The sequence below is a fragment of the Phalacrocorax aristotelis genome, chromosome 23 (genome assembly GCF_949628215.1).
Source record: "Phalacrocorax aristotelis chromosome 23, bGulAri2.1, whole genome shotgun sequence".
Lineage (NCBI taxonomy): Eukaryota > Metazoa > Chordata > Aves > Suliformes > Phalacrocoracidae > Phalacrocorax > Phalacrocorax aristotelis.
In genome coordinates, this window is record NC_134298.1 from 5,122,818 (window position 1) to 5,145,941 (window position 23,124).

The window sequence follows — 23,124 nt, forward strand, 5'->3', positions numbered from 1 at the left end:
ATTCTGGTGCAAAGAGAGCAGCTAGAGGAGCTACCGCGGGGCCGGGGATCCTTCCCGCGTGCTTTCGGGGTTCACTAGAGCTTTTTTTCCTGCTTATTCGTTCCAGGCCTGATCTAGGGCTCGCTCGCGTCTCCTGCCACCCAGGCCAGCCGCGCCGGGGGTCCCAGTTTATCCCGCTTTCACTCTTTCCAGCTCAGCTTGGCTCCGGAGAAAGATGGGAGATGCTTGGAGGCGTCTTCCTTACTGCAAATCACTTTATATAAATCATTTCCCTTGGGAAAACAAAGAGATTCGGCCTCTTCCCCCCCCAAAAAAAAAAGCACCGACTGCTCCTACGTTACAGCAGCGGGACCAGCTGGAGGGGGGGAAGCGTCAAAGGTTTCCCTGAATCATCAGATTTTAGGTCAAGATCTTCTCACTGCAACAACCAGATCAACAGGACTGGGGGTGCTTGGGGTGGGATTTGGGGTTTTGTTCTTGGTTTTTTTTTGTTTGTTTTTTTTTTTTTAAAGTGTTTTTTTTGTTTTTTGTGTTTTTTTTGTTTTTTTATCCCTCAATGATACAGTTTGAACCAGTTATCAAAAACGCTTGCTGTCGGAAGAGACAATTATAATCACCGATGTCTGAATACACTGTTCTGTGCAAGGCTGGGAAAAAAAAAAAAGTAGAGAGCCAGAGATTTCAAGTAATAAGAAACCATTTTTCCTAGGACAAATGCCAGTCTTCCTTAAAAAAAAAAAAAAATTAAAAAATGAGGAAAACCCCGCGGAAGCCCTTCTCCCACCACCCCGAGGGGCAGGAACTGCTGGCCGGGTGCTGCCAGCCTCATTTTTGCTCCTTTGAACCCCAAATTTCTGGGAGAAAAAGGGTCAGCGCTTCCCTACCGCCAGTGGCGGGCCGGGTCCCGCACACCCCCCCCCCCCCCCCCCCCCAAGATTTTTTGGGGTGGGGGGGGAGGCATGGGGTGGCGGGATGGGGACGGCAGTGCCCCCCCCCGCTCCCAAATTCACTTTACCCCCACCGAATTTTTAATTCTTTTTTTAAACTAACATTCAAAAAAGGGTCTTTTTTCCTGCAGGTCTGGTGAAAAATAGCAAGACGGGACTTTAAAAAAAATACAACAAACCCCCGTGAACCTTTTACAGCAGGCAGAGAGGTTCAGGCCCATCGGTCCTCAGGGTCGGATTCATCCTCTCTCTCCTCAATGTGCGTTTATATATAAAAAAAATTGGCTCCCATTAATTTCTCTCTCTCTCCTTCTCACTTTTTTTTTTTTTTTTTTTAATTGCTTATCCTCGGTAAAACGGAGGCAAATCTCTGTAAAATATTTAACAGCATCATAGTGGAGAAGATGGTTTTACGCTGCCTCCGTGGCAACACAGGAGGCCGATTCATTTGGGTTCTGGGATATATATAAATATATATATATATAAATATATATATATATATGGCTTCCAAGTGTTTGAAAACAAAAAAACTCGCCTGAGCTGGTGCGGTTTAAATACCAGCAAACCCCGTGTACCCCACTTTGCATAGTCAACGCTGCCTAGGAGTCCGTCCTCGCATCCCCGGGAGTGGAAGATTTCTGATCCCAAAGCTCTTTAATAAGTTGATTTCTCGATGGAGTTGGATTGAGAAAGGCCTTTCAGCCAGTGGCGGGTTTTGGTTGGTTTTTTTTTTTAATTTAATTAAAGAAAAAAAAAAGAAAAAAAGAAAAAAAAAGAAAGAAATTAAGGTTTTCCAATTGAAAAAGTTGGTGGGCTCCAAATTGTCCAAGGTCTTAAAGAGTCGCGGCATCTGACAGCTCTTGTGTTGTGGTGAAATTCATTCACTGGCTTGAAAAGGCCAAAAAAAAAAAAAAAAAATACTAAAAAGAAGCTGCTGCCATCTTTTCCACTATGTCTGAAATTCCTGTCGTTCTCCATAGAGAGCTCATAACACTTGGTTACCTGCACATAACTCCTGGCTCATAAGAAATTATGAAACTTAACTTCTCTTTTCATTAAAAAAATAAAATATTCAAGACTATCAGCTTTTATATAAAATATCAGCAAGCCCAAAAAAAAAAAAAAATCAATTGCTGAGGTAACTTCATACCTTGAGGTAGCTTTTTTTTTTCTTTTCTCTTCTTTTTTTTTTTTTTTTCTTTTTTTTTTTTTTTTTCTCTCATTGCTCAAACACACAGCAATACCTGGCCTTCCCCCACATCTCCCTGTTGTTGCAACGGTCTAAAGGACAGTAACTGCTGCCGTGCTCCCGTATCGACGAACCACCCGCCTTCCCGAAGCTGCACGAGCTGAATTTCAAGCCGGGTTTGGCATTGGAGGATGAGCCCAGGGCCTGCTCGAGCGGGAGGGCTGGTCTCCACTTCAGAAAATAAACGGTTAAAAGCATCAGTGTCAGGTTTGTTCCAAATTCCCTGCTTTTAGCCTCAAATTGGCTCACCCGGGGGGGTGGGGTGGGGTGGGGTGTTGCTCCCAGGTCTCCTCCCACCCGGCGGGTGCATCCAGCATCATCCCTCTCCCCCAGAATTAATCCCAATTTTTGCTTTTCCACCCTCCTGCCCCAATTTGCAGGAAAACCAGCATAAATCCACATTTTGGCTGAATTTGCAGCAAAAAAAAAAAAAAAATAAAGACGGCGCGGGGGCTTAGCCTGGGACTGCCCCAGCCCCGTCGTGGAGACGAGACCTTCCCCTGCCTGGAAGGGGCAATGGCAGCAGTTACTGTCCCTTCCAAATACTCAATATTAAAAACAAATCATTAAAATATATCTAAAATATAAAATCCACATAAGAGTGACGGGAATCAGTAACCATATTACATTCGTTTGACGTATATATTTGGTATCGTCTCATGAGAACAGTTATTCTTACTGCAGAAAGGAGGGTGGTGGTTGGTGGGTTGGTTTCTTTTTTTTAAATAATGAAACATACCCTTATAAACTAATAAAAATGTGCCAAATTTTGAGAAGATTTTTTTTTCCCCCACCTAAAGAGATTTGGAGGGGGGAGAATAAGACACGTATAGCCCCAGGGGAGTTCATGTGAGCTGGCACCTCCCCGCTTCGCTAATAAAAATATTCCCTGGGTGTTTTCTGAGAAAAGCCCTGTGTTCCCCCACGACTGAGCCCCCGGGGGCTCCGACGGGATTTCGGGGCACAAACCTCCCGCTCCAGGCCGAGGGCAGCTGGCAGAGGACGCGGCAAAGGAGTCGGGAACAAAACCGGCCCCGGTTGAGGGGCGAAGCCGAGTCCTCTGCGGCCGGGCATCGCTCCGCTGCACCCCTCAACCCCTCCGGCTCCCTCCCGACCCCCCAAACCAGTCTGCATGCATTGAGTTCCCATAATCTGATTACTAAAGAGATGAAGATTAATTCAATGATTCCTACCAAGCAGGGGGGTTCTTTGCCTTTTTTTTTTTTTTTTTTTTTTTTTTTTTTTTGGTGGTGGTGGTTTATTGCTGTTGCTTGGAGGGAGGCGGGAAAAGCAAAAGCCCTTCCCTCGCCCCTTCCCTTCCCCGGACAGTTTGCCTCGTCTCTAGGACGGGTCGTCACCTCCACAGCAGAGATCACTGAGCAAAACGGTCGCGTGTCCCACTTCGGCCGTTATTTCATAGGCTTAAAAAAAAAAAAATAAATCCAAAAAAAAAAAACCAACCTTCTGTCTTTAAACTAGCCTAAAAAGAAAAGAAACATTCAAACAACTGAAAGAAAACAAAAATTATCCTGGAAAATAGAGGTGCTCTCCTGGCTTCTAAGGCTTTACAAGGCACTGCACTGCAGGCAGCACAGGCAAGAGGAATCCTGCCCTCCTGCCCACCCGCCGGTGGTTCTGAGACTGGAGCGGTGCAGAGCTCCCAAGGGACCCAAATCCATTTGGTGCTAAGGTGGGGGGGGGGTTATCTTTTCTTTTTTTCTGCCCCACCCCTGCAATGGATCTCATTACCAACAGGGGTTGGTAAGAATCCACTGGAATTTCTCTTAAAAAAAAAAATAAAAGAATTAAAATAGGAGAAAAAAAAAAAAAAACCCAAACCAATTTAAATGCTCCAAAAGGCTTAACGTCGCTCTGGGAATATCCACCAGCCGCGGGGAGGGAGGGAGGGAGGGAGGGGTCAGGGGATGCAGCCGCCGGGCGGCCCGGCTGGGACGGGACCTCCAAAGGCTACTTAAATGAGAGGGCAAATGCTGCACCCGCGAGAGGAGACCCAGTGCCGCGGTGGCCACGGCTTCACCTCACCGTCGTCCCCGGGCACCCGGCGCCACGCCGGCCTCGGCCGAGCAGCCGGTTGGCCCGGCGCGTTGCAGCACCTCTCGTTTCATTTAAGTAGCTGTCCTGGCACGTGGAGCTACAAACAGACCTGATTTTTCTTTTCTTTTTGTTTTTTTTTTTTTTTTTTTTACCCTAGCCATCTACCTTGGAAGCCAATCAAACTGCCTTTTAATCTCGATCAGTTAATGAAACAATTAGCATCTGTCTACGGTAACTGATTCCCAGCCACTCTTAAGCCCGGCATTGGCTTGTTCCGCTTTTCACGTTGGTGTCGGTGCTGCTCTTATTTCCTCCGCGCTTGCGTTTGGCCACTCTGTCCCTTCTGGTGCTGCTGCTTCACCTGGGCCAGGATGTCTCGGATCTTGCGCTGAGCCATCTACGGACGAGAAGAGCAAAGGGGGGAGCTGGGGGGGACCCCCGGGGCCAGCAAGACCCCAGGGGCGAGGGAAACGGGTTTGCATGTTGTGAAAGATGCTACAGTGTTCAGCAGGGCTGGGTGAAGTTGCTGCTGGAGATCCCTTCCTGCCCTATTTTTAGCATGGTTTCCTCCAGAAGTTGGGTTTGGGAGGTCACGCTCTGTGTGTTTGCACGCTCCCACAGCTCTCCCTCCTTTCCCCACCGTCCCACACAATCACCCGTGGCAAAGGGCACAGCTCGCCATCGCCTAGTTCCGCAAACACCACCAGCCAGGCATGGAAAAATCTTCCACAGGAGGATACACATGTGGACACAACCCCATACGAGCCATCAGAGAATCCACCAGTGCTGCTGTGGGAGCTGCCGGGGCTGTACCTGGCTGGCATAGAAGTGCCCGATGATCTTCACGATGACCTGTTCGTTCTCGTCGGGGGTCTGGTCCCGCGGCACCACCACCTCCGCCGCTGTCAGATTCTGCAGCTCGTTGACCTGCAGGGAAGGGGCACAGACCACCCCGTCGCGCCACGTGGGAAGGATGAGCCCCTCCGGGAGATCCCAGCCAGGCCACGGGGAAATCTGTCCCCGGGGTGTCCCCAGGCACTGTCATGAAGCAGCCGCCCCTCCCAGGGACGTCCCCCGCCCAGGGTGCTCCCCTCCCCATCCAAGCACCGCTTCTGCTTACGGTTTTGCCCCCTTTGCCGATGACCCTGCCCGCGGCCGAGGCGGGCACCCGGATGTGCGTCTCCAGCTTCACTTCTTCCTTCGGTCCAAAGAAGTTTTCCTCCTTCAGCTTCCCGTAAATCCTGCCTTGCGCCTGCGGAGAGGAGGGAACACGGACTCGGGCGCCGTCCAAGATGCCCTACCCCGCCCACGTCCCCACCGGCTCAGTGGGTCTCCATCCCCGAGACCTGGGATGGGACAGCATCCCATGAAATCCCAGTTCCTTGGGGTTTCAAACCAGCTCAGCCCCTGGAAGAGCTGATGCTGGGTTTTACCCAGCCACAGACTGCGGGGGCTCAAAATTGGGGTCACCGCCCTGCTCCTCCCTTCCCGGTTCCACGAGGCGGCGGGGAGGGACACCCCAAATTCCCCACGGTGACGGCAGTGCAGGGGGAACCTTGAACTGAGCCTCTGGAGGGCCCGTGATGACGACCATGCGCACTTTGGAGTCCGGCGTCTCCGGAGGGGCAATCTGGAAGGGGGAGAGAGACCACGGCTGCGGCGGGGAGCAGCACAGGCGGGGTGGCGGCCGTACCCTCCCTCCCCACAGGATTGGGCCCTCAGGCCAACCCCCCTGGGCTTTTCAGGTGGTTTTCCCAGCCAGACAGCACCCATTCAGCAGGTGCTGGCAGAGGCGGGGGGTCTCCATGGGGCAACCCTACCTTGATAGAGGCACTTGCGAACCGGGAAAGCTGCTTGATGTGCTGGCCCTTCTTGCCGATGATGGCACCAACCGCCTGCGCGGGGATGAAGACGTGCACGGTCTCCTGCTCCGGAGGCTGCAGGTACAGTGTCACCGTTCAGGATACAGTGTCACCATGGGGATCAGGGCTCCAAGCTCCCCCGCCAGGTGATGCCCACACCTCTCCCAAGGGTGAAGGGCTGAGCCAGCACCAGACCCTGTGGAGTCTGAGCACCTTCTCCATCGCATTTGCAATAGTTTAAAACCCCAGATCCTGCACCCACGCTGGACCTGACCTGGCTGCTGACAGCACAGGATGCTGAAGGTATAACCCTGATCATCACAAGGGTCTTCTCCACGCAGAGGAGATCCCCGAGCTGGAAGCTGGAGCCGTTTGAGTTGCTGAGTGTTCACTTACCATGAAGGAGCTGTACGGTGCAGCCCCGGAGACGCTGCTCGGCGGAGGAGGTACTGCGTTGGAGGAGGCAGGGAAAAGGCCAACCGCAGCCAGGTTAAGGCCAGGGATGAGGTGAGATTGCAACTGAGGGCGAGAGGAGAGAAATGCTCGTTGCTTTTATCGGGGCATCCTCCTAGAGAGCTCCCATCAGCCGAGACACAGGGCAGGACCAAACCCCACTCACGCTCATGGCGGCCACGTCGTTCTCATAGGCTTCCCTCACTTTCTTCATGATCTCCTGCTCCGCTTTGCAGCAGTTCTCGATGGAGCCCTTCACCGTGATAGTCCTTTCGGGGTTGTACAGAGTCAGGTCCTGCAAGCTGATGGGAAAGCCAGCGTCAGCACCAAGACCCTGCCCTGCCTGACCAGGGCTATGCTGGGTCCTCCGGTCCTTCTGATGGGTGCTGTTGGGGTGCCAGGGACACAGGGTGCCACTGCCACCATGTACTGGGACTGCCTGGTTGCAGTCAGAGCAGTGACCAGCATCACGGCTAGCTCTGGGAAACCCACTCTGCTTTCACCCAAAAACATGGCTTTAGAGTAAAACCCTAGTCTTGGCCATCAAACCAGCTGGTCCTGAGCTCTGCAGCCCCGAAGGGATGGGGAGGGGACGCCGAAGGGACGGGGAGGGAAATACAGAAAATAAAGCCAAGTTTTTTCAAGAGAACTTTGGAGAGTAAAGAACCCACCCCACAGGCTGGTTTCCCAGCTGACGGGCAGGCATCTCTGCCCGCTCATCTCATCACCCGCCTCCTCCTCATCCTCCCCGTCCCCCCCAGCCTGAGGAAGGTCTGCCCTGGTTTCCCCAAAGGGAGCGAGGAGCCTTACGACGAGATGGTGATTTTTGTCTCTGTGTCCTGCTCCACTTTCTTCAAGTTTCGCCCTTCTTTGCCGATCAGGCGCCCCACAAAGTTGTTATGGGCCAAGATTTTCAGAGGCACTTCATCAGCTCTTGGGAGAGGAATGGGGAAAAAACCAACATGAAGGATTACTGCAGCCAGCAGAGGAAGGATTTGGTACAGAGGGATGGGGGAAGCTCAAGTCCCCTTGCTTGGAGTCCCTGGGTCCCCCAAACCAAAGCTCCTGAACGCATGGGAACATCACCATCCTACCGCTCGGGGCATTAGGATGGTATCGTAGCCCAGCAAAGAGCCACAGGCGGCACACGCATACACAGAAAGGCAGGGGGAAACCTTACGTCTTGGTGTCCTTTGCCTCCTTCTGCATGATCTCCAAAATCATCTTACAGGCGGCGGAGCAGCCCTCGGGAGTGGAATGGATGCTGATGGCTTTTTCTGCGGCTCCCGCATTTTCTTTCCGGTGCACGTCGATCCTGCAAGCACGGGATGGGCGCTGGGACGGGGAAAGCGGCTCTGCAGCTTCCCAGCGGCATGAGCGCCGGCTGCTCCGCTCCCCAAGAACCGCTTGGAGCTCACACTCGACTGTAAGGTTATATGCACCCAGGGAAGGCAAGAGGAGTTAATTCTGGGCTCGAGACTCGACATGGACGCAGCGGCTAGAAGCTCAAATCACAGAAATCCAAATAAGGCATCAGCTTCTATTTATTTTAAGCAACAGGAGTGATTAAGTGGTGGAACAAGCACGTGCCTGGGGGACGGGATGGGCTGTCCATCACTTCCCATCTTAGATAAAGCCCTCCTTGGGGGACAAGAGCTGTAGCCAACATAAGCTTGGGGGCCAAATCCAAGAGCAGGCGGGTGAAGCTCAACAAGCTCGTGCTAAACGAGACCAGCTGAAGCAGTGATCTCTCTGCATGCCTGCCCGGGTCCCGTCCCCGGCAGGGCGGCCCCAGCAAAGGGAGATGTGGGGAAGCGCAGCCAGAAAGCCTGGCTGGGGAAGGGCATGAGAAGGTGGCTATTGGACACACTGCCCTGCACGGTGGGAGAGCCGGAGGGGCCTCAGATGGCCGATTCTCCAAAATTAATTCCAGCCTCGTGTATCACTGCAGACCACTCGGCTCAACAAGGTGCAAACCAGCTCATGGGAGAACGGACTCACTTGGACTGCGTCTGCTTGGTGATGTTCCTGATGGTGGCCCCTTCCTTGCCGATGATGGCGCCCACATATTGGGTGGGCACCAGGAGGCGGAGGGGAATATCCACCGGCTGCTGCTTGACTGGTGCCCCAGCAGTGACGGGGGAGCCCTGCCTGGGAGCACCGCGCGCCCCGAAGCCGCCCCGCCGCCCGTTCTCCGGCCCTTGCATGGACTGCTCGTCGGGGATGTAGGAGACTTTCAGCGCGTGGTTCTCCAGCTGGTGCCCGTTCAGCTTCATGATGGCTCTGGAAGGGAAGAAGGGGTTGGGGTGGGGGGGGTCTCTCCCGGCACACTCCCACGCTGAGCAGTAACGCATCAGCATCAGCTCAACCCAAAACAGGCCAAGCCCTCCTTGGCGTAACGCCCAGCGAGGAAGCACCGGGAGGGGGGAAGGGGATGTCACCGGTGCCGTGGGGACCTGGCAGGACTTTCCACCCAACCTGGATGAGCCAAAGTATTTTAAAGGGAACCAATCCAAGCACCCGGAGGAGGGGATGGGAGCGATGGGTGCAGGACAGGGTTGTGCAGGGAGCGATTCCCACGTCTCCTCTGCCTTCTAATTTTTGGCTGATATTTCAAATCCCTCTCTTGGCGGGACTTCAGGGACTGCAAGAGCTGAAAGCTGTCGATAGATGGGGCTGGCAGCAAGAGCAAAGCAACGGCTTTGGCCACCGCTCTCCGCAGCTCCTTCCTGGCTTTCTACAGAGAAAACCAAAACTGCAGCTCTCCAGAAAGTGGTCGGTGACTCACCTCTTGGGAAAAAAAACCCAAAACAAACAAAGAAAAAAGAACAAAACCAAAACCCCCTAAAACTGGTTGAACAAAGACTTTCACTGCCAGCAGCCCTGTCTCTGCACCATGCAAAGGGACCAGAGAAAGATGCTTCATGAAGCACATGCATCCCCAGAGGAGGAAAAAGCAGGGGAGAAAGGCTGCAGATGTGAGAACGAACCTACTTGCATGAAACTCTTTTGGTGGGTGCTTCCTTCCCAGTGAAAGAAACCCAAAATATTTCACCTTACGGGGTGCAAAGCGCAGGGCTGGTGTGGATGGACAAGGAGGAGGAGGACAAACGGGGAGCATTCCCCTTTCTGGGCTCCGCGGCCAGACCCTGCCTTCCTTACAGAAAGTGAAACAAGACCACGGCTCCCCCGTGAAGGTTTGCCGCGGCCATGCACGCAACCACAGCAAATTCACGGTGGCCGCGGGTTTGACAGCTGAAGTATTGTCAGCCAGGCGGCCATTTGGAAGCCGGCACTTCGGTGGAGTGACCACAGGCGACGTCCCCAGGGATGGTGGTGTAGCCACGGTGGCCACATGTGAGACTTGCCTGCCTCGGTGACAGAAACCTTCCTGGATAAAAACCTATCAATCAATCCCCGCACTCCTCCAGGCTTCCCTCCAAGGAAAGTGCTGATCCCGTCCCTCTTCCAGCTTCCCACAGCCCTTCGTTTGGGCGAAAGGAAAGCAAAATAAACAGCACTGAAAACCCCAATTAATTTTCCATATGCGTTTAGTGCAAAGCCTGATCTTCCCCAGGCAGGATGGAGAACGGAGCTGCAAGTCCCCCAGTGACACGGCCACCAGCCAGAGAGGACACATGTTGCCTGACGCCTACTAGTGATATTTGGTCTCATTATTACTTTTTCTGGAGACATAACTTCTGAAATCTTGTAAGTACAAGAAAACCTCTACCTTTCCTTGAGGAAAAAGTTATGGTTTTACATTGAACTGCAGAGAAAAGCTTAAAGATGCCGATGTCCTCTGAAGGACTTTCATCTGAAGGTGAAGGAAAAGAAATCAGAGTTCTGGGGGGTTTCCTCAAAGATTTGCTGCATTTTTAGCCACAATTTAGGAATTCTGGGGTAACGGACTCCCAGCACTGGAAATCCTGTTTTCTGCAAGCAGGGAAGGGGCTGGGGCCGGAGCCCCAGCAGGGAGGGCAGCCCGAGCTCCCAGGGGGCGTGGGGCACTTACTGCCTGGTCTGCTCCCGGTTGGCATAGGTGACGTTGACAACGGCAGTCTCGCTGTCCGTGTTTACTGTGAGCAAAAGAGGCAGAAATTAGAGAGGCAGCGTGAACACCAAGGCCCCCCCAAAATGCAGAGAGTCCCCGCTCAGACAAGTTCCCCCTTGGACGGAGTCCTCCGCTGGGGCTCCCCAGGAATTTGCAAACATTCTTCTCTTGCAAGGGAGAAGCGTGTCCAAGGGCTCAGGCTATGCTGGGACTCAACCTGGGCAGCACAGACCCTCCTGCCTTATTTAAAGGATCCCCGTATGCCATTGCACTCTGCAGCAAAGCCACCAAAGCCAATTCCATCCTGCCACCCCTTGCCAGAGCCCAGGGACGGTCCCGGGAGCTCCTCCAAGCCCTCCATTCCATTTCTAGGAGGGTTATGGTAACTCTACTCTCATCAAACCTCCCGGGGGCAATATTAGACCTCCTGTCTCAACTGATCGCCATTAGAGGCTGAGATAAAACCTGCCGAGCGGAGACAGACAGTCCCTGGCCAGCCTCAGGAGAGCATCCTGCACCTTCCCCCGATGCGGCTGCTGGTGGGTACCCACGGGCACGGTGGGAACGATGCCGACCCGGCACCCGATGCGGGGACACCCACGTGCACTCCCCAAAGCCATCACACGGGACTCATCTTGTAGCAATAGGGAACAAAAACTAGCCCCAGCACCCAGGCCGAGACCTCTTGACATCCTTAGCCATGGCTTCTGCTGACAAAGGAAAACCACGTGTCTGCCCTCGCCCTCCTCCCCCCCAAAAATAGCTGGGGGAGAAAATATCTTAAATACAGCTTCTTTTTTCAGTCCTACCTTGCTCGCAGTTTTCTACAGTGCCATACTGGGCTAGCAAACCATCCAGAACCTGGAAAAGGGAGGGAAAAAAAGTACTTTACACTGGGAATGTCAGGACAGACCACGGAAATGCAATCAATCAATAAAGGCAGCTTTCTAGTCATTAAGATTTCACAAGCAATTAGACGAGGGAAGCTCCTGCCTGCCCCAGGACGCTGGACCGAGGGGCCTCGGACCCAGCTGGGGCCGGGGGGGAAGAGTCAGGGAAAGGTCCCAGCAGACAGCGGGAAGAAAGGATCCATTTTGTTCCTTATACAATAGATAAATCATATAACCCTGTTATTAATGGGGATTTTGTTGGTGTAGCTTACGATGCTTCTACCAGTTGAATTTACTCCTGTAAGGGAAGAGGAATAAGCTACGTGGACACAAAGATCTAGTATAATTAGACCCAAATAATAACAAAGAAAAGGATAAATCAACTTTAATCCCAAGTACAGAAACCTGGGGGGGAATTAGTCCTTAAATCTGATCTATACTTCTCAGCTTGCTCCTCTTACCTCCCATCGCAGCTGGGGTGGGATGTTTCGGATTTGAATTTTCCGGCTCCTGAAATGAATGGAAAACAATTAAAAAGCAGATTTGGTGTCCGAAATGTGTCCGTCTTGCGTTGAACTGTTGCATGTTGATGTATCTAATCAGGTTTTGCCTTTCCGTACGCTACCGGGGTTTCTGACGGCTTTTGGCTAATTACACCCAGTTGGTGCTGGATTTATGCCGAGAGCTTTACCGAGAATGCGATGCCAAAATCCGCCCCCCAACCCTTTGGCACTGGCTGAAGCCCTAACGTGGGCATGGCTGAAAAGGCAGAGACCTATGCCAGGTTAAATAGAATGATTAGAAAGCAAAAAGGGAGCTGTGCGTTCATGTAACCTGCCCTCCTGCACCAAGGGACAACCCTCGGGATGCCACCAACCGCTGGTGGGACCCGGCTGAATTTTAACCGGGAAGATCAAGGCGCGGGCATCCCAGCTCCACTGCCCAAGAGGGTCTCAGGTTGCTTCTCCGCTCGCATTTTTGGCTCTTCCTAACCTCACTTTTCCCAAAATAGAAACTCTTTTTTTAATTCCGATGCCAAATTTACCCCGGGGGCGCTGTGTCCCCCCCCCCCCGCCCACCGCTCGCCCTGCAGCTGCTGCAGACAGCTGAGAGCAGCCGCGGGCTCGTCCAGCGGCTCCAGCACTGGTGCACAGCCACGCCGTTACGGCTGCCGGCACCCCGATGTGCTGCTGGACACCCCAAGATCCCTCACCTACAGGCAATGACACCTTTAGGCGCCCAGTGCTTCGAAAGATGCAGCTTTCGGGTGCGACCCATGTGTGAACAGTGCCAACCCCCCACGGATGGCTGGTCCCCCCTGATGGCCTCTGTTTCTCAGGAATAACCAAAACCACTGATTTTTTAAGATGGCTAAAGAAAGGGAAGATAAATGCCACGACCACGGCAGGCAGCTCAGCGCTCACAGCACTATATCGAGTAAACACCCTCAGACCTGCTCATCACAGACCCGGGCTTCAAATTGGAAGTATTTATGAACATGTGAAATAATCCAAAAAAGGAGAGAAAATGAGATCCCAGATCCTTATCTTCTAATTACACAACTTCAGAAGGTGGCTCAGCTCATTTGTCAGTGAGAAGAAATCGTCTCAGCATGAACCAGCCCAAAGCAGTCGGTAGGTTTTAGCCACACAGGTAAGGATTCCTCCTCAGCCCCTTCATCCTTGCAAGGTAAAAGCAGCTGCCCCCAGCGTCCCCTCCGATCCGTGCTGCCGATGCAAACCCACACACATCAAAATCCCCGAAAGGGCTGGTTGGGTTTCAAACAAAAGGAGAACTGATGTTTCCCAAAGTCACCAAAGATTCCCCAAAGATTCAGACCAGAGGGATGGGATGGCCAGATTTGGGGCCGCCCCAGACAAAATGAAAAAAAAAAAGATGAAAAAAGTCAAAATAAAGCACAAAAAGATAAGGTTTTCAGTGCTCCCATCAGCTCAGCCACCGGGAAGGCTCCAAAACACTAAATTTTGTCGCTACTACAGATGCAAACTGGGTAGACGGGGAAAAAGAGACCAACCCAACCCTTAAAACTGCAGCGTGTTGCGGGGGGCTGCAGGAAGCAAAGGAGGGGGGGGTATGTTCTGAAACCAGACCTCCTGTTTACATGCTAATCCGCATCCCAAAATGAATGGGAGAGAGAGATTAAGAAATTCAGAATGCAAAGAATGTCACAGTCCAGGGAGGGTCTAAAGGATTTAAAGTGATAGAGGAAACCCCGTAGGTCTCCCACTGCCCACCCCTGCCACGGAAACTTCTCCAGATAGCTACAAGCATCTGCACGGGCAGAGCATGTGTTCTGCACATACGTGACCAGAATCAAATGTGCTATGGAGAGAAAAGAGCCATTTATGTCCTCACACCGTAATTCTGCTGGTGGCATCTAATTTTCTCCCCCTAACCAAAAAAAAAAAACTAAAAAATGAAATAACAAAAAAATAATCGGGTCTCCTTTGCCGAGCTTGCTGGAACGGCTGCCCGGGCAGAGCATCGCCCGCATCGGCGCCAGCCAGGCAAGGCAAGGGGGCTGCTCTGTGTCTCACCGGGGCCGCTGCACTTTTATTAATATGTTAATTAACCGGTAATTCCTCCCATCGCGACCATGCCACCGGGATTATTTGACGCTCCTAACGGCCTCCATCGCTGACAGATATTAAATCCCCGCGAGGCCACGCTTGGAGGGAGAGACGGGTCTTTTATCAGCCCAACCGGGTGAGCTGCACAAAGCAGAGCGGGATCCCACGAAATCCCGGGATGACCCAGCACTCCGAATACTTGACTCCTGGCCCATCTCCATCGGTGCCCATCCTGCCCCGGGGGGGGGTGGAATCGGGGCTGCATCCATCAACCCTCCAGTGAGGTCTGGCTCGACATGGAGTTGCCCCACGGCGGGTGGAAACCTCCCCCTCCAACAAGCGGCCCCTGCTCAACTCCGGCTCCGTCCGAGCGCTCGGCAGCGGCTGTGGTTAGAATTACAGAGGAAGTCATGAATAAATAAACCCCACTATTTGCTTTGCTAGAAGCAGGTCCCGCCGTATTTAAATCCTCGTCGCGAAATGCCACTCTTGGCGCCACCGAACGCGACAGCCCGGTTCTGCTCGCTCCCACCTCCGTGCCGAGCAGAGCTTCGCTCCAAATAAATAACTCCGCGAGGCTGCGATTGCCCGGCTTTTTATTCATGATGTGCCAAAGGCAGGAGCTCCTCCCTCCCGTGCTGCCGAAGGGCTCTCGCAACCTCCGCTCGCCCGCCCTTGGCTGCCAGCCGGGACTGGTGCTCGTGCCCCTTGGGCGAGCAGGAGCCACGGACCGGCCCCGGCACCTCCAGCCTGTGGGAGAAGGCAACAGCTCTGGTGGACGCTGCTCTCCTTAAGCTGAAGGCAGGAGCCTCCCAGGTCCTTGGGCTGAACCGGAGAGGGCTGATCGACCTGGTAAAAAGAAGTATCTATTTGCAGATCTGGATGGTTTCTGCCCATGTGCTGGTGGCTCTTTTTTTAATTTAAAAAGCAAAAAGAAAAGAAATTGGGGGTGGAGAGTGGAGGGCAAACAGCCGCAGGGCTGCGAGGGAAGAGAAACCACGGGTCCCAGGGATGGATCCCAGCATCGCCCTCCTGCTCCACGTCGACGGTGCTATTTGTGATAACGGGATTTTAGCATCCCACCACATCCATCCTTCAGCCCTCGAAAACCTGCCAATGCAGCCGGCAGCCCTGTACGGATCTGCTGGCTCTCCTGCCGAACTGGGAGGCAAAGGGAGAGCTCTGAAATCTCTTGACACTCTCAGTAAACCCTCCCCAGCCGTGGGTTGGGCTCACTGGGAAAAAAAACCCACCCACCCTGATGCAACTGGGCTGTAACAGGAGGCTGCGATGGGACCCGCATCACGAAGCCACGCCACAGATGAGCATCTTGGGTCGGTCCCTCGTTAGCCCCATGCAAGTGGGAGCATCAAGATCTGCTCCATCAAAGGCTTTCCTCCGGTTTTCCTTCAGCCACCTCTTTAAAGAGCTCAACACACCAACGGATTAAACTCTGCGAGGGAAAAAGCAAAGAGACGGAGCAAAGTGCCATGGAGGATCCTGCAACTTCCAGGTACCACGCAATTTTCTCACCCTATCGCACTGTGCCCATCGATACCATGTGGGTCAAACCCAAAGTGCACCAGGAGGGAATTTTCCTCCAGAAGGGAGAAACTCAAATGAAACAAGAAAAAGTGGCAGCAAAGGAAAGCCCTGTTTGTTCAGAAAACACCCAGTGCTGGTCTCCAACAGCCCTGGAGCCAGTTGGAAACCTCTCTGCGTCCCTAATGCACCCAGAGCCCTCCCAGCCCGCGCGGCATTGCTGGTCCTCGGTGCTGCATCGGCGGCCGCATCCTCGGAGCCATGCAGCCTCAGGTGCCCATGCCACGTTGGCAGCACAAATCGACTGGTACCCGCTGCAACCTTCGCAGAAAACCCTGATCACCCAGGCAGGCAGGATCATCGCTAAGAATCCCAAATTAGGTTTGGGGTATTTTTGTTGTTGTTGTTGTTTTGGTTTTTAATTTTTAAATCTCATTGAGAAACATCCAAGCACAGATTCAGCCATCAGGCTCACTCTTCTCTCACCCCTGGATGCGTCCCCAGCGATTGCCTTTGAGAGGGTGGCCAGAGCCTCCCGCTTAATTAAGAATCTGCTGGTAATTCCCCGGAGTGGACTGGCACGGTGGCGGTGGTGGCAGGGACCCAAGAAAGGGGCACTAGCTAGTTAGGAGCAGGCAGCCTGGCCAGTGGCCAGCGGGAGGCTGGCGCTGGCCGCTGCGAGCCGGAGCCGACGGCAAAGCAGCACCAGCGCAGCCTGGCCTCGCTCGAGGGTTCCCCTCCCTTTTGCATGAGCCCCGCTTGGTGTTTCCAGGCTGATTTGGGGGGAGGGCAGAGCCACTCCTCACCCCACCACCAGCACAGGCACATCCCTGCCTCCAGCGAGGAGCTCCAGCAAGGCTTGCTCTCCCCTCCTCCTAATGAAGTTTTGGCCACAGGGCCCACCAGAGCTGCTCTTTCCCAGCAGGAAAAAGCTTTTGGAGAGGAGCGTCGCTGCACCCTCAGCCACTGAGGTCATCAGCGGAGGCTGGGAAAAAACCCACATCTCCCCATTGCACCCCACGGATGTGCCTCCTTCCCCTGTCCCGCAGCACACAGAGCCTTGCAGTGCCGGCAGGAGCTCGCCGAAGGATTGGGGTTATTTTAGCAACAGGATTCAGCCCTAAGCATCCCTGGCATCACGGAGGCAGGTGGAGGGATCGGTGAGGGAGGGAGAGGAGGACAGAGGGTGCAGGATGCTCTGGTCACCCCAACTATCGTCTTCTGAGCATTTAGCCCCAAACAACGTTCCCTTTGATCTGCCTGTAATGGGTATGCACATCCACCTGCATTACCGGAGCGCGATGCTCTACCAGGCTCATCTTTAGGTGGCTACAACCACCCCTGCACAGGGGTTACCCCTACGAAGGAAACAGCCCCACAGCATGGCCATTTCCAGCACAACCAGCCCCACGGATTTCCTTCCTCTTCTCCCACTGGTCCAGGTTTTGTCCTGACAACTCGATTTCTCTTTAGCCCCAAAGCAAGGGGCTAATTTAGTGAACACCTGCTAGAGAAATGGCCAACCCCGAGCATCTCGGCAGGAGCTGCTGGTCCTATGCCCCCCACCTCTCTGCGTTAGGGTGCCAGCAGCAGCGGATGGGGCTCTGCAGTCACACGTATGCCAGACACGCTTTCTGTGGGCTGTTGGCTACAGCATGTCTCTTATATCCAACACCTCCTGGACCTTCTCCGTCCCCCACCATGTATTTCTCAAAGCAGAGGTGACTAACGGCACCAAGACGCTGAAGGACCGAGCGCTGATGGCAGAGTATGGCCAAGCTCTGGGCTCTCCTCGACCCCAAGCACCGACCCCGTCCTGGCCATCCCCTACCGAAACCGTTTGTGCAGCTCCTCGGGGCAGGAGGAGGATGGCCAAAGCCAGAGACATGGGGGGACCTACTAGAACTGAACAACATTAATGATGGCTTTTCAATCAAATGCAAATGTTATGCAAATTTGGGGGCTGAAAACACAGTGCATCCCTGATTCAATTAACAGCATTTCATTTATCTAGTTAGGCTTTGATTCAGGAAAGCACTTAATCCTGTGCTTAATGTGTTGTTGTTGTTGTTTTTTAATGTTTTAAACATTTTTAAATAGGAAAATGTGGTTGCTAAGACACAAACGTTGCCAGGGGGACTCGGAGAAAAGTTGTAGCTGGAATTACTTGCTTTTTCCTTATAAATTGATAGGCTTCCCATTTGCCGGCATCTCCGCAAAGCAGGAATATTATCCCTATGCTCCCTTCATTGACAAGGAAAAGCACAAAAAAGGAGGCACCTGCTGGGAGCCCACAGCAGATCCCCACCACACCGCTGAGCACAGCCCAGCGCCGCCCACCCGCTCGGGTGGGATCAGCCTCCAGGTTTTAGCCACTTCGCCTGTGATTTGCCATCTTTTGCATCGCCCTCCAAGCCAACACATCTCTTTGCTTCCCCACGTGCCGGTTGGTCATTGTACTGTTAAACCCACCGTCCCATGGACTTTCCCAGCAGGGCCAGGCATGCGAGGGTCTCGCTGGAAGCGCTCACACGCTGGCAAGGCAGGAAAAAAAACACATACCAGATTCACCAGATGATGCTCGAGCAAGGCCAACGATCCTTATTCCCTCGTCAAATGCAGCATTGCTAAGGTTTGAGTCATACTTAAGCAGATGCAGATATTTGAATCTTTTTCTGAATCCAGACCTCCTGACCCAGCTCCTCACGTGGGTGCAGCAGGTCCAGGTTGAGCTTTCAGAGCCTTCGTGGCTTGGAGGAAAAACCTCAGTGTGGGAATGGGGAGGAACCACGGAAAAGTTTTCCCCTGAGTTTGCAAAGAGCCTAAAACCACCAGAGCGCTGAGATTTGGAGTCATTGCACTTGTTTTGAGCATTAACACTGCCATGTTAATATTTAATATGAGCATATAAGTTTAAAAAAAATGCAGATCTGGGCCAGCATTTCCTAAAAGTTGGGGGGTGAGCCCTATATTAAAGGCATTTTTTAAAGCACTGAAGTTTTCTGCCAGCGCTAAGGTCATCACTGCCCTCTCCTGGCCATGCCACTCCCCACCACTGGTCCCCCACTGCAGCACTGCCCAGCCCCCCTGTACCCCTTGCTTTAAAGCCTGGCTTCACTGCTGAAGCTGCTGATTGAGGTGGGTCTGCACTATGACCTGGGCTGTGATATGGGGCAGCTCAGGCCAGGAATAGTCCCACAGAGCAAGAAAAAAAAGTGATAGAGCCCTATCGAAAAGCCCCCGGATGTGCTACAACTGAGCAGGATCGAGGAGGGATGGAATGGGAAAGGAGAGCATCCCTTGTCCTGAAGAGCGACCCAGCTTGCAGCCTGCTCAGGAAACATTGATTTAAACAATGGCTTTTCTGTACCTCCCATGAATAAAAAGCAAAGGTCTCCCAGAGAACCATCCCCCTGCCTCCAAAATACCTTCTCCCACCAGACCTTAACTTAACGTCAACAGAGCAACAAACTAACTTGACTCTTAATCTCTAATACCCTTTCTTCTAAAAGCCTCTTGTGTTACTTCGAGCTGCGCTCTTCCTTCCTTCCAACCCCAGTGACCTGCTCGCTGTCATATCCTAAATCTTCATGAAGAAACAACCTCTCTATAAACCACACAGCAGCGAAAAGCCTCCGTGGCCACAGTGGTTGCTGTTCGCTGGGCGACCTGGCCAAGGCGAGAGAGGAGAGTCCCGGCTGCGCATGTGCGACAGCAAAGCCAGAGCTGCAGGGTGGCTGACGGGAAAGAGATTTGGGGGTGGAATGAAAGGAAGAGAAGGTTGAGAAAGAAATATGCAAATATGTATAATGACAAGATTAAAGCAGCAGCAGCAAAAAGAAACGCAGAGACAAAACCAGGCTCATCCTTTGAAGAGAAACAATCCAAGAGGCCCCTCCTGAGAAGATCAGGCCAAGCCAACAAAGACATTTGGCTTCTTGCAGTTGGAAGGACCCAGATGTGAGCCGGCCATGGGATTTCGGAGAAAAGCGGACATATGCCCCACGGAAGGATCTCATACAGACCCACTCGCCTTGGTTAGCAGTTATCTCTGGCAAGCAAGCATGACATGATTAATCCTTTCCATCAATCATCTCAGCAAACAGAATTTGATCCTGGGCTAATAAATCTGTCTAATTGGTTTCTCCCCATTAGCTCTTTTTTGGAACCGCTTTGTACATGGAGAATCACGCCTAATAATTGATGAGATTTTTTCAGGGAGCTGCTGAGAATGAGAAGTTGTCCATGAGCATCCCTTAGAAAGCCTTGGAGGACTCACTCCTGTTTTTAGAAGAGCTCCTGGATCTCGGGTGCAGAAGGAAGGGGCTGGTTGATGCCCAGAGCTGAGAAAAATGCGCTTGTCTTATATTCCCTCCATTAAACTGCCATGCCACCTTTCCACTCCTCATTTTCCCCACTGATCCCAGGTAGGTGGTGCTGGCATGGAGCACACGCCACATCCACCCAGGGAAGTGCCAACCTCTTAGAGGAGTCAATACCTCGGTGCTTCAAAAGATACAAGAAATCTCAAAGAAATCTCAAAAGCCCTTATCCTCAACTTGCCCGGAGGAAGACTCTAATCATTCCCCAGGCTTCTGCAGTCAGTCCTTGCCAAAGTCAATACATCAAGTATCTGCAGACAGGACAAGTTTAACAGTAAGTAATAGAGAGGAAAGATGGATGAGTTTTATACAATGCATCCATTTTGCATTATCTTTCCATTCTAATTTGCTGGCGGGTTGCCACGTATTGAAAGGCTCTTTCTGATGCTCTGAACATGCCCCAAAGCCAAGCCCAGCTAAACTAGGTGGACTCCCACGACCGGCAACCCAACCCCAAACCTCACCAGGACACGCTGCCTCTGACAAAGGGGTGGCAGACAAGACACCAGTTCCCTCCCAGCCACCTCCAGCTGCGGGGCAGCTCGGTCCCACTGCGACCCAGCAGCCAGTGAGACACGCTGAGGCATTTTCACCCCTTAAGAGCAATCTAAAATTTCAATTCTCAAACTGACCGTAATCAAAGATGACCCCCGAGCTGGCACCGGCTGGACTACGAACACGCCAACAAATGTGAAGTTGAAAGGCAAATTTTCTTGCAGACCATTACACATGGAGGGGTGGCAGAAGTAGGACTTGTTCTTTGCCCCATCTCTTACTCGTGGAAGGGCCTTGAAACACTTCGAGACCATCGCTTCAGAGCACAGCACAAACTCTGAGGCAGCGGGGCAAGGGAGCACACCGTGTCCTCTGCATGTCCTCAAAGCGTCGAAGGGAGCGCTGCCAACCCGCACGGCTGGTACCTTCCCGCCGCCCCTGACACTGATATAAAAACATGAATAAAAGCACACAAAGGTAAAGTATGTTCTGCATTTTGGCACATTCTGCACGTTTCAGAGCATCTTCTTTCACCCACCAGGGCTGACTTTGAATAGAAAACATCCTAAGCGTGGATTCTCGCTCAGCCACCTGCCTCCACGAGCTACAACATCAGCCACCGAGCCAGGAGATGTCTCAGCCCACCAGGTCTCCTGCCACCCTCCCCCAAATCCAACAAGGCATAAAATAAAGAGCTCAGATGGTGTGAAACACACAGCACCGTCCCACCAACTCCCGCTCGTCGTTACTGCCTTCGCTAGGGTGCTGGGATGGGGTTTCAGCAGGCAGCTGGGGGCCACCCATGAACCTCTCACCCACTTCTCCTCGCCACGAGAGGGCACCTCTACCCTCCTCCAGTGCCCGGGATGTATTTCTAAATGGTTTCCAGTGGCTCTGATGGTGCTACGGGCTCGGGGAAGCTTTGAGATAAGTTCAGGCTTCACAAAGCAGCCGAGCGGAGCTTTGGGCACCTCCCGCACAGTCGGCGTCAGCAGGGACCTCAAACCCCATCAGCACGTGCTCGCGGGTGCACTCTAATTTCATTACCAGGGTGATTGACAGGTGTCAGTCAGATATGTTTCACATAATTTTGCCTCAGAAAGCGTCCAGGGCCATCTTTTTAGTCTGTATTTCCTGCCCCCCAGGACAGTGGGGTATTGGCCTCTTACTGGAGATCTTACAACCCCACAGGCTCGAAATACTTCGAGCCAGGGAAATAAGGAGGGATTCGTTAAAGCCGAGGGGAGTTGCAAGGATTCAGGGCCCCGACAACTCCAGGTGCACAAGCACGTGTCAGCGCCGGCACGAGAAAGGAAGAGGAAACAAAACTGTGTGTGACTTCTGAGGGTTTTTCCGATTGAGGTCTGTCGGGAGGAGGAGGCGGCGGCAGCGTGGGGACCGGTGGCTTTAAGGGCTGCTCTGCTACGACACTGCCGCGCCGGAGAGCAGCACGGTGCCACAGCCCCGCGTGCCTGGCAGGTACAGATGTGTCAGATAAGACTGGATCAAAAATCAATATAAGAGCATCTCCGTGCAGGGCTCCGTGCCAGTGGCATCAAGCCTGTTTTAAGCCGAATCAGGTTGAACCAGTGCAGCAATTGCACGCAGACAAGCCCTCCAAGATCAAAGCGGACTCGTAAAGGTAGAATCCAGAAGTTACAACATGGATTACACTATCTTATGAACTTAATTCAAGGGTGGAGACCCCTTTGCCAAAACTCAAGTTAAAACCCGTGATGACGTACTCAGACCTGCCAGGCCTCCCAGTTCGGGTGGGAAGGTGGTGGGGGGGTGGGGTTCGGACCTCCAGCAGCCCAGGCAGCGAACATCACGCTTGTCCCCACCGCATCGGGCACACGTCCCAGCCCAGACGCCACACGGGAGCTCCCAAAGCCCCTTCTAGCCCTGGCACCAGCACTGGCGGGTCCAGGCGAGGGCGACACAGAGACCTGCGGCAGGTTTGGTGTCGCAGCCGGGGCTGCGGCTGAGCCCAGCTGGGGTAAAGCGCGATGTTTTTTCCACTGAAAACTGCTAATGAAATCAAAATGCTTCCTTCTTCTGTCTAAGGGAAGGTGAAGAGAAGAGAAGGAGGCGAAGGTGAAGAGAAGAAACTAAGAGATGAAAAAGTACAAGTGAGGCTTTTTTTCTTCTTCTTCACTTCCAGCATAAGTTTTAAAGAGAAGAACCAAGTTCACCAAATCTGGTTGAAGGCAGACTCGCTTTCTCTTGCATTTCCTATTCAGAAAGGAGGTGAGGGCAAAGCAAAACTCTTCTAAGAAAATGCGACCTAGCATTTTCATTGCAAAATGAGAAATCAAGGCTTCTCAAACAGAGCCCACAAAAATCACTCTTCAGGGGCAGGAAGAACGATGCCAACGAATCCACCTTGGACGGCCCGGCCAGGGAAGCCAGTGGTGCCCACGCGATGTGGCCGTGCTCATCCTTGGGCATCTACTTGGGTTTGGGAGAGGGTTAAACCCCACACACACACTGCTTCCTTCGTCCCACCTGAGCTGGACCAGCAGCAGAGGAGATGTAAAATTTCCAGATTGGGGAAGACATCCTATGTTTGTTAGTTTGGGGTTGGCTTTTTTTAGCAAGGGG

General features: G+C 52.8%; 1 protein-coding gene across 1 annotated transcript in view; it reads right to left on the minus strand.

Moving 5' to 3' along the window:
• Window positions 1-236: 236 nt before the first annotated feature.
• IGF2BP1 (insulin like growth factor 2 mRNA binding protein 1) overlaps window positions 237-23,124 on the minus strand; it is a 34,298-nt gene continuing 11,410 nt past the window's right edge. The window contains exons 3-15 of the mRNA XM_075116914.1: window positions 11,972-12,020; window positions 11,430-11,481; window positions 10,582-10,645; window positions 8,568-8,849; window positions 7,747-7,881; window positions 7,377-7,499; window positions 6,733-6,868; window positions 6,510-6,632; window positions 6,072-6,188; window positions 5,807-5,881; window positions 5,372-5,503; window positions 5,065-5,178; window positions 237-4,648 (exon numbers count right to left, since the gene is read on the minus strand). Of these exons, the coding sequence (XP_074973015.1) occupies window positions 4,556-4,648; window positions 5,065-5,178; window positions 5,372-5,503; window positions 5,807-5,881; window positions 6,072-6,188; window positions 6,510-6,632; window positions 6,733-6,868; window positions 7,377-7,499; window positions 7,747-7,881; window positions 8,568-8,849; window positions 10,582-10,645; window positions 11,430-11,481; window positions 11,972-12,020 (1,495 nt within the window). The 3' untranslated portion in view covers window positions 237-4,555. The remainder of the gene's footprint in view (window positions 4,649-5,064; window positions 5,179-5,371; window positions 5,504-5,806; window positions 5,882-6,071; window positions 6,189-6,509; window positions 6,633-6,732; window positions 6,869-7,376; window positions 7,500-7,746; window positions 7,882-8,567; window positions 8,850-10,581; window positions 10,646-11,429; window positions 11,482-11,971; window positions 12,021-23,124) is intronic.